Raw genomic sequence first — 11,422 nt, 5'->3', positions numbered from 1 at the left:
TCTCCTCAGTCTAATAGTCCTGAGGTCCTATTCTTACCTCTGTCTCCTCAGTCTAATAGTCCTGAGGTCCTATTCTTACCTTTGTCTCCTCAGTCTCATTGTCCTGCGGTCCTCTTCTATCCTCTGTCTCCTCAGTCTCATTGTCTCTCACAGTTCAAGCCTCTCAAATCATTCATGTAATGTAGGATGGCTGAATCAGCTGGAGACTTGGAGGAGGAGGAGGGAAGTGGAGGGGAGGGAAGGAGAGATAGGAGGGGAAAAGAGGAGTGAAGAGAGGAGAGGGGATGAGGGGGAGGGGAGAAGGGGGATAAAAGGATGGGAGAAGATGGGAAAGGAGAGGATGGGTGGAGGGGAGCAGGATGAGAGGTACGTAACAGGTCATAAAATGTAACTGAACAAAGCATCAAACTTCAAGCACTGATTTATAAGGAATCTTTAATAAAAGATAGACGTGTTACACCCTGGCAGAGAGGATACAGACACAGACACATGATGGGCACACACACACACATACTTTACGTCTTACTATACTTGTGAGGACTTTTTGGGGACCAACAATTGATTCATAATCTTATTTTCCTTAACCCTAAACCTAACCCTAATCCCTACCCTAACCTTAACCCTAACTCCTAACCTTAACCGTAACCCTTAACCTATCCCCTAACCCTAATTTTAACACTAACCCTTAACCTAATCCCTAAACCTTAAAGGCATTTTTACAAGTGAGGACCGGCAAAATTTCCTAACTTCCCTGAATTTTAGTTGGTTTACTATTCTTGTACTCACAAGTATAGTAAAATGTGTACAGACACACACATACACACACACAACACTGCTCTATAGGGAAAATGCAGAGAACACCATAGGGAGTTATCATCAAGGCCTTAACAGTCAGAGCTGCTAGATTCATTTAGGCCTCAATCCGTGGCGTGCTACACCGCAGGTCACTATACAACCAACGATGCAGCTTTTGAAGGCCTTCGCCCGACATTCCCAGAGATCGTATTCATGGTTAACATCTTGTGGGCCTCCTTCTTTAAAGTATTGTTATAGTGCGTGGAGGATTGAATCCCAGCCTTAGTATTAGGCAGGAAATGGTGATGGTTGGCTGTGATTGGTTAACGATGTATACAGTATACAGAATACGGTCAGGAGTTTTTCCTGGTAATGAAGGTCACGTGGTCAGGAAAAACTCCAGGTCCTGATATAAGACATCATGATGCCCACACACAGTAACGATGACAAAAGGAGAGAGAACAAACAGTGTATTTACAAAACATCATCATTCTTTTTGGCCTTGATTCAGAACAGTAAAGCTATAAGTACGACCACTACGGAATAAAGTACGTATAATGTTGCCATCACGTAATCAACACAGATTTTGGATTTCTTGAATGCCAAAGAGGGAAAAAACTCTTCTGATTCACAGGTCTCTCATGGGTCTTGTTGTTTTATGTGGGCTACGGTGCTATGTGAACGACCAGTCGCAGTCATAGCCTATCAGACGCTAAGCTGGTGATCCACCCCCCTTTCACACTCTCCTGTAGTGACTTCCTAGACGTTATTAGGATATAATATCTGTCACTTAGCAGATGCTTTTATGCAAAGCCACTAACCAAACAATGTCCGTAAGTGAATATGTCTTTAATATGTGTGAATGATCCTTGTGGGAAGTGAACCAATTACCTTGGATTTGCTAGTGCCACACTCTTACCAACTTTGGGGATGGTGAGGGAGAGGGAGAGGGAGAGCGAGAGGGAGAGGGAGAAGGAGAGGGAGAGGGAGAAGGAGGGGGAGAAGGAGGGGGAGAGGGAGGGGGAGAGGGAGAGGGAGAGGGAGAGGGAGAAGGAGAGGGAGAGGGAGGGGGAGAGGGAGAGGGAGAGGGAGAGGGAGAGGGAGAGGGAGAGGGAGAGGGATGTAGAGAAAATACCTCACAGAACAGAGTTGTGACACCAGTTAAATATCTTAGAATTATACATACAGTTCATCAACGTCATGGAAACTCCATAGAAATAAGGAGTGAAACAAGGAGAGGAAAGAAGAGGAGCAGGAGAATAAGGAGAGAAACAAGGAGAGGAGCAGGAGAATAAGGAGAGAAACAAGGAGAGGAAAGTAGAGGAGCAGGAGAATAAGGAGAGAAACAAGGAGAGGAAAGAAGAGGAGCAGGAGAATAAGGAGAGAAACAAGGAGTCCAGGAAGCTCAGTAGAATAAAAGAGAGATCAGTGCAGGAGAGAAAAGAGAGGAAGATGTGGGAGAGGAAGAGAGAAAAGAGAGGAGGAAGTTGGAGAAGAGGAGGAGAGAAAAGAGAGGAAGAAGTGGGAGAACAGGAGGAGAGAAAAGAGAGGAGGAAGTGGGAGAACAGGAGGAAAAATAAGGTTAAAGGTAGAACAGAACAGATCAGGAGCGGATTTAAAAAAAGAGAAGGAATGAGAGGAGGAGGGAAAGCAGATCCGTAGAGAGACCGGAGGAAGAGGAGTGTGTCCCAATAATCTCTCCTTCTTCCTGAAGTGTGCACTCATTTGCTACTCCAACTAATGTAAAAATATTGGATTAGTGTAGACATGGGCTTCAAGGAGGTTCCATATACCAATCATTTCCTTTCAAATCCATGAAGTGAAGTGAACAAGTGCACACTTCATGGGAATGGGGGGATTATTGAGCCACAACCATGGAGATTGAGTAATAGGAAGGGAACGACCAGCAGGGTCAAATGTCAGGTCAAAGTTGAGAGGTGAGAGATCAGGGGTCAGAGGTTAAAGCGTTCCCTCGTCCAGCAGTTTGTTGATCCCGTTGCAGATCTTCCTCAGGTACAGTCTGTACTCCTCTCCGTCTCCGTACAGCTCGGCCAGGAACTCCCCGTGAGCAAAGTGGTTGAACACGTGGTCGATGCGAGTGTGCGACCGCAGGGTCAGGTGCTGCTCCACCAGCGCATGTAGAAGATCCCGGCATTCCAGCAGCAACTCTGACAGAATGCGGTGGTCGAACGTGTAGTCCACCTCGTAGAAACTGACCGCCGTCATGGCCGCCTGGTTCATCTTCTTCTTGAAGCGTTCGACCGTGTCCAGTTCGTCCGGGCTGAACTGGTGGTTGCGGTACAGGATGCCGATCTTCAGGGCGATCTTGATGACGTCTTTGACAATCTTGTGGGCCTCCTTCTTACTCTTGGTGAACTCCCGGCTGGCCTTGTACAGCTCGTCCAGGATCTCACTGCTGACGTCGTCCGTCAGGAGGTTGGCCACCGCCATGGTCGCCATCTTGGATAGGATCTTCTTCTGTGCCTGGAGGGCCAGGGAGCGAGAGTTGAAACACTCCTGGCCTGGAGGGGGGTGACAGGGTGGAGAAGGAGGGGAGAGAGAGAGATGGGGAGGAGAGCATGGTGGGGGAGAGAGGGGAGGAGTTAGGGGGGAGAGAGGTGAGGAGAGGGGGGATGGAGGAAGGGGAGGTAGGAGGACAGAGGAGGAGAGAGGGGGGAGAGGGAGATAGGGGGAGAGATAGAGAGAGGTGTAGATGAAGGAGAGAGAGAGTTAGTGTTTATAGCTCCATAGCCCACCCAGTCAAACACACATTCCTCTCTGTCTCTCTGTTTAAAGCTCTTGTCAAAGAGAAGGACGAATCAGGACCAAACACACAGAGAAGATATGCTTTATACTAACCCTCCTTTTAAAGTCATACTGTAGTCATGCACTTCTTACAGTGAATACACACTGTAAACTCAGAGTACAGGAGTCAAACTCATAACACTTTGTCACATAGGTCTACAGTTATACTGTGCTTGTCAGACCAGCAGCAATTATATCAGTAGCATTAAAGGGGAAGTCTAAAGAGGATCAGTTCCTGGATCAGTAAAGGTTAAATTAAGTCAGTACAGTAAATTATCTGGAAAATCAAACCGTCTGAAACTTGCAGTGAAATGGCTGACACACACACATGCTCACACACACACACAGTACGATAGTCTGGATAGCTTTGCGTCATTTACCTCTTACATTCTCTAACGTTAAAAAAAACAGCTTCTCTGGCTACTTTCTCTCTTGTCAAAGAACACTTATTTTACATAATCATTCCACTCCTTCATACTACAGTAAAACTACAGTGGTCTGACTGACTTTTAGACGGAGGGGGATAATGACTGACTGGTAGACTGAGAGGGATAATGACCGACTGTTAGACGGAGGGGAAAGTGACTGACTGGTAGACTGAGGGGGATAATCTGACTGGTAGACTGAGGGGGATAATGACTGACTGGTAGACTGAGGGGGATAATGACTGACTGGTAGACTGAGAGGGATAATGACTGACTGGTAGACTGAAGGGGATAATGACTGAGGGGGATACTGACTGATTGGTAAACTGAGGGGGATAGTGACTGACTGGTAGACTGAGGGGGATAATGACTGACTGGTAAACTGAGAGGGATAGTGACTGACTGGTAGACTGAGGGGGATAATGAGGGACTGGTAGACTGAGGGGATAGTGACTGACTGGTAGACTGAGGGGGATAATGACTGACTGGTAGACTGAAGGGGATAATGACTGACTGGTAGACTGACGGGGATAATGGCTGACTGGTAGACTGAGGGGGATAATGACTGACTGGTAAACTGAGGGGATAGTGACTGACTGGTAGACTGAGGGGGATAATGAGGGACTGGTAGACTGAAGGGGATAATGACTGACTGGTAGACTGACGGGGATAATGACTGACTGGTAGACCGAGGGGGATAATGAGGGACTGGTAGACTGAGGGGATAGTGACTGTCACGTTCCTGACCTATTTATGTTAGTTGTTATGTGTGTTAGTTGGTCAGGACGTGAGGTTGGGTGGGCATTCTATGTTTTCTGTTTCTGTGTTGGTTTTGGGTTACCTGGTATGGCTCTTAATTAGAGGCAGGTGTTTGGCGTTCCTCTAATTAAGAGTCATATTTAGGTAGGCGTTGTCACAGTGTTCGTTGTGGGTGATTGTCTCCTGTGTCAGTATGTATGGTCGTGCCACACGGGACTGTAGCGTTTGTTTGTTTCGTTTCGTTTCGATGTCGTCTGTTTCCTGTACGTAAGTTTATGTTTAGTTATGTAAGTTTATGTTCAGGTTTCGTCTACGTCGTTTTCTTGTTTTGTAGTTTTGAAAGTGTTTTGTTTCGTGTCGTGTTGCCATCGTATTCATAATAAAGATGGCTTATTTCCCAAATGCTGCGTTTTGGTCTGAAGATCCTTCTCTCCTCACCTCATCTGAGGATGAGGAGAGAGACAGCCGTTACAGAATCACCCACCACTCCAGAGCCAAGCAGCGGAGGCAAGGGAAAGCTCGACAGGGCAATAAGGATTTCTGGACTTGGGAGGAAATATTGGACGGGAGAGGTCCATGGGCACAGCAGGGAGAATATCGCCGTCCCAAAGCTGAGCTGGAGGCACGGAGGAGAGCAGAGGCTACCGGAGAGAGGAACCGGAGCTATGAGGGAACGCGTCTGGCACGGAAGCCAAAAAAGCCCGTAAGTAATTCCCAAAAATTTCTTGGGGGGGGGCTAGGAGGTAGTGGGCCAAGGGCAGGTAGGAGACCTGCGCCCACTTCCCAGGCTTACCGTGGAGAGCGGGAGTACGGGCAGGCGCCGTGTTACGCAGTAGAGCGCACGGTGTCTCCTGTACGAGTGCATAGCCCAGTGCGGGTTATTCCACCTCCCCGCACTGGTAGGGCTAGATTGGGTATTGAGCCAGGTGTCATGAGGCCGGCTCAACGCGTCTGGTCTCCAGTGCGTCTCCTCGGGCCGGCATACATGGCACCGGCCTTACGCATGGTTTCCCCGGTTCGCCTACATAGCCCGGTGCGGGTTATTCCACCTCCCCGCACTGGTCGGGCAACCGGGAGCATTCAACCAGGTAAGGTCGGGCAGGCTCAATGCTCAAGAGAGCCAGTACGCCTCCACGGTCCGGTATTTCCGGCACCACCTCCCCGCCCCAGCCTAGTACCTACAGTGTCTACACTACGCACTAGGCTACCAGTGCGTATCCTGAGCCCTGTTCCTCCTCCACGCACTCTCCCTGTAGTGCGTGTATCTAGCCCGGTGCCTCCAGTTCCGGGCCCACGCACTAAGCTACCAGTGCGTCTCCAGTGCCCTGTACAAACTGTATCTTCTCCCCCTACTAATCCTGATGTGCTTGTCCTCAGCCCGGCGTCACCAGTGCCGGTACCACGCATCAGTTATAGAGTGGGCTTTGAGAATACAGTGTGCCCTGTCCCTGCTCCCCGCACTAGTAGGAAGGTGCTTATCCTTAGCCCGGTGCCTCCAGTCCCGGCACCACGCACCAGGCCTACAGTGCGCCTCAGCCGGCAGGAGTCTGCCGTCTGCACAGCGATGACTGAACTGCCCGTCTGCCAAGCGCCATCTGAGCCATCGGTCTCCCCAGCGCCATCTGAGCCATCCGTCTCCCCAGCGCCATCTGAGCCATCCGTCTCCCCAGCGCCATCTGAGCCATCCGTCTCCCCAGCGCCGTCTGAGCCATCCGTCTGCCAGGAGCCTGCAAAGCCGCCCGTCTGCCATGAGCCTGCAAAGCCGCCCGTCTGCCATGAGCCTACAGAGCCGTCAGCCAGACAGGAGCCGCTAGAGCCGTCAGCCAGACAGGAGCCGCTAGAGCCGTCAGCCAGACAGGATCTGCCAGAGGCGTCAACCAGACAGGATCTGCCAGAGCCGCCAACCAGACAGGATCTGCCAGAGCCGCCAACCAGACAGGATCTGCCAGAGCCGCCAACCAGACAGGATCTGCCAGAGCCGCCAACCAGACAGGATCTGCCAGAGCCGTCAGCGAGCCATGAGCAGCCAGAGCCGTCAGAGAGCCATGAGCAGCCAGAGCCGTCAGAGAGCCATGAGCAGCCAGAGCCGTCAGAGAGCCATGAGCAGCCAGAGCCGTCAGAGCGCCATGAGCAGCCAGAGCCGTCAGAGCGCCATGAGCAGCCAGAGCCGTCAGAGCGCCATGAGCAGCCAGAGCCGTCAGAGCGCCATGAGCGTCGAGAGTCGTCAGCCTGCCATGAGCGTCGAGAGCCGTCAGCCTGCCATGAGCGTCGAGAGCCGTCAGCCTGCCATGAGCGTCGAGAGCCGTCAGCCTGCCATGAGCGTCGAGAGCCGTCAGCCTGCCATGAGCGTCGAGAGCCGTCAGCCTGCCATGAGCGTCGAGAGCCGTCAGCCTGCCATGAGCGTCGAGAGCCGTCAGCCTGCCATGAGCGTCGAGAGCCGTCAGCCAGCCATGAGCGTCGAGATTCGTCAGTCAGCCATGAGCTGCCCTTCAGCCTGAAAAGGCTAGATACCCAGAACTGCCCATCAGTCCAGAGCTGTCTCTCTGTCCGGAGCTGCCTTTCAGTCCGGAGTTGCCCCTCTATCCTGATCTCCCTCTCTATCTTGATCTACCTCTATATTCTTATCTATCCCTCTGTCTTGATTTATCTCTCTGTCCCGGTGTTGTCCTTATTAGGTATGTTATTAAGAGGATTTTGTGGGGGAAAAAAGAGGGTGGACATTCTTGGAGGGAGGAAGCTAGGATGGAGTATGGTGGGGTGGGAACCGCGCCCGGAGCCTGAGCCACCACCGTGGTTAGATGCCCACCCAGACCCTCCCCTAGACTTTGTGCTGGTGCGTCCGGAGTTCGCACCTTGTGGGGGGGGGTAATGTCACGTTCCTGACCTATTTATGTTAGTTGTTATGTGTGTTAGTTGGTCAGGACGTGAGGTTGGGTGGGCATTCTATGTTTTCTGTTTCTGTGTTGGTTTTGGGTTACCTGGTATGGCTCTTAATTAGAGGCAGGTGTTTGGCGTTCCTCTATTTAAGAGTCATATTTAGGTAGGCGTTGTCACAGTGTTCGTTGTGGGTGATTGTCTCCTGTGTCAGTATGTATGGTCGTGCCACACGGGACTGTAGCGTTTGTTTATTTCGTTTCGTTTCGATGTCGTCTGTTTCCTGTACGTAAGTTTATGTTTAGTTATGTAAGTTTATGTTCAGGTTTCGTCTACGTCGTTTTCTTGTTTTGTAGTTTTGAAAGTGTTTTGTTTCGTGTCGTGTTGCCATCGTATTCATAATAAAGATGGCTTATTTCCCAAATGCTGCGTTTTGGTCTGAAGATCCTTCTCTCCTCACCTCATCTGAGGATGAGGAGAGAGACAGCCTTTACAGTGACTGACTGGTAGACTGAGGGGGATAATGACTGACTGGTAGACTGAAGGGGATAATGACTGAGGGGGATAATGACTGACTGGTAAACTGAGGGGAAAGTGACTGACTGGTAGACTAAGAGGGATAATGACTGACTGGTAGACTGAAGGGGATAATGACTGACTGGTAGACTGAGGGGGATCATGAGGGACTGGTAGACTGAGGGGGATAATGACTGATTGGTAAACTGAGGGGGATAATGACTGACTGGTAGACTGAGGGGGATAATGACTGACTGGTAGACTGACGGGGATAATGACTGACTGGTAGACCGAGGGGGATAATGACTGACTGGTAGACTGAGGGGGATGGTGAGGGCCTTAGAGTTGGGTCAGGAGTTTCTCCTGGCCAGTTCACATGGAAAACTGCTGTCCCTATGACTGAACAAATGAATTAATGAATAAACAAATGAATGAACGAAAGAATGAACAATAATAAATATCAGTGGTGTAAAGTACTTAAGTAAAAATACTTGAAAGTACTACTTAAGTCGTTTTTTGGGGTATCTGTACTTTACTTTAGTATTTATATTTTTGAGAACTTTTACTTTTACTTTCCTAAAGAAAATATTGTACTTTTTACTCCATACATTTTCCCTGACAACCCAAATTACTCGTTATATTTTGAATGCTTAGCAAGACAGGAAAATTGTGAAATTCACACACTTATCAAGAGAACACGTGGTCATCCCTACTCCCTAAAGTCTGGCGAACTCACTAAAAACAAAAGCATCTTTTGTAAATAATGTCTGAGTGTTGCATTGTGCCCCTGGCTATCCATACATTTTAAAAACAAGAAAATGGTACCATCTGCTTTGCTTAATATAAGGAATTTGAAATGGTTTGTACTTTTACTTTTGATACTTAAATATATTTGAGCAATTCCATTTACTTTTGATAACTAAGTAAATTTAAAACCTAATACATTTAGACTTTTTCTTAAGTAGTATTTTACTGGGTGTCTTTCACTTTTACTTGAGTAACTTTCTATTAAGGTATTTATACTTTTACTCAAGTATAACAATTGGGTACTTTTTCCACCACTGATATATAGATAGATAGAAATGAATGAATGAAAGAATAAATAAATGAATACATGAATAAATACATAAATAAACAAGTACATAAATGACCAAAAGCAAATCCCATGTGTGTCACATGTATGAAGAACAGAAGCTGTAGCTGGCTTGTAATGGAGAGGAAAACTAGAAACAGACATTTCTTCAGAGAAATGCCAGCAAGCTAACATATAGCATGTGTTTGAGTCTGAGTGCATGTGAGGCACACACTGACGCACACTCGCACGCACGCACTGATACACACACACACACACACACACACACACACACACACACACACACACACACACACACACACACACACACACACACACACACACACACACACACACACACACTCGCACACACACACACACACACACACATGCATACAAACACACACACACACAAACACACACACACACACACACACACACACACACATGCGCACGCACGCACCGATACACACACACACACACGCATACAAACACACAAACACACACACACACACACAAACACAAACACACACACATGTGAGGGGTGGGAGGCGTAGGCAGAGTACGGCTGTGAATGGGTTTTATTTTCATCCCACCCAGCACCAAATTACACACCACATATCAACCATTATGATTAAAGAGGCTTTTTTTCTTCTATGTTTCTTTCTAGTTTCCCTGAGTAGGAATTCAGTCTGGGGGAGGGGGAGAGAGAGACAGAGAGAGACATGGAGAGACAGAGAGAGACAGAGAAACATAGAGAGACAGAGAGAGACGTAGAGAGACAGAGAGACAGAGAGAGACCAGAGTCTACACCTTCACTATGGTGAATCACTAAAACAATACAGAAATACACTACGGAAAAAGAAGGAACAGCACGTCAGATATCAGCTCAATGTAATTGAAGAATCCATAGACTCTAACCACTTCTGGGAAAATTGGAACACACTAAACAAACAACAAAATGAAGAGTTATCTATCCAAAATGGAGATGTATGGGTAGGCAGACCTGGCTCTCAAGAGAAGACAGGTTATGAGCACACTGCCCACAAAATGAGGTGGAAACTGAGCTACACTTCCTAACTGTTACGGCTGTCACTCTCCTCATCCTCGGACGAGGTGAGGAGAGAAGGATCTTCAGACCAAAATGCAGCTTGAGGGAAATAAGCCATCTTTTTATTTATAACGCTGATGGCAACACGAAAAAACAAAACACTTTCAAAAATACAAAACAAGAAAACGACGTATACGAAACCTGAACATAAACTTACATAACTAACACGTAACACTTACGGACAGGAAACATACTACATCGAAACGAAACGAAACGAACAACCGAAACAATCCCGTATGGTGTAAGACATAACACAGACACAGGAGACAATCACCCACAAACAAACAGTGAGAACGCCCTACCTAAATATGACTCTTAATTAGAGGAAAACGCAAACCACCTGCCTCTAATTAAGAGCCATACCAGGCAACCCAAAACCAACATAGAAACAGATAACATAGACTGCCCACCCAAAACTAACGCCCTGACCAATTACACATACAAAAACAACATAAAACTGGTCAGGACCGTTACATAACCCCCCCCTCAAGGTGCGAACTCCGGGCGCACCAGCACAAAGTCCAGGGGAGGGTCTGGGTGGGCAGGTGACCACGGTGGTGGCTCCGGCTCTGGACGCTGTCCCCACACCACCATAGTCACTCCCCGTTTTTGTCTTCCCCTCCCAATGCCCACCCTAAAACTCACATCCCCTAAATAAACAACCAGCACCAGGAGAAGGGGCAGCACCGGGACAAAGGGCAGCACCGGGACAAGGGGCAGCACCGGGACAAGGGGCAGCACCGGGACAAGGGGCAGCACCGGGACAAGGGGCAGCACCAGGATAAGGGGCAGCACCAGGATAAGGGGCAGCACCGGGACAAGGGGCAGCACCGGGACAAGGGGCAGCACCGGGACAAGGGGCAGCACCGGGACAAGGGGCAGCACCGGGACAAGGGGCAACACCGGGACAAGGGGCAGGTCCCGGCTGATAAACTCTGTCAGATCCTGGCTGAGGGACTCTGGCAGGTCTATGCAGGCTGACGGCTCTCGACGCTCATGGCGGGCTGACGGCTCTCGACGCTCATGGCGGGCTGACGGCTCTCGACGCTCATGGCGGGCTGACGG

At 48.9% G+C, this 11,422-nt stretch overlaps 1 protein-coding gene across 1 annotated transcript in view; it reads right to left on the bottom strand.

Moving 5' to 3' along the window:
• Nucleotides 1-1,855: 1,855 nt before the first annotated feature.
• LOC129854600 (tumor necrosis factor alpha-induced protein 8-like protein 3) overlaps nucleotides 1,856-11,422 on the bottom strand; it is a 52,131-nt gene continuing 42,564 nt past the window's right edge. Inside the window, exon 2 of the mRNA XM_055921841.1 lies at nucleotides 1,856-3,317. Within this exon, the coding sequence (XP_055777816.1) occupies nucleotides 2,755-3,317 (563 nt within the window). The 3' untranslated portion in view covers nucleotides 1,856-2,754. The remainder of the gene's footprint in view (nucleotides 3,318-11,422) is intronic.

This window comes from Salvelinus fontinalis, chromosome 4 (assembly GCF_029448725.1).
Source record: "Salvelinus fontinalis isolate EN_2023a chromosome 4, ASM2944872v1, whole genome shotgun sequence".
Taxonomy (NCBI): domain Eukaryota; kingdom Metazoa; phylum Chordata; class Actinopteri; order Salmoniformes; family Salmonidae; genus Salvelinus; species Salvelinus fontinalis.
This window is presented reverse-complemented; position numbering and strand designations above follow the sequence as displayed.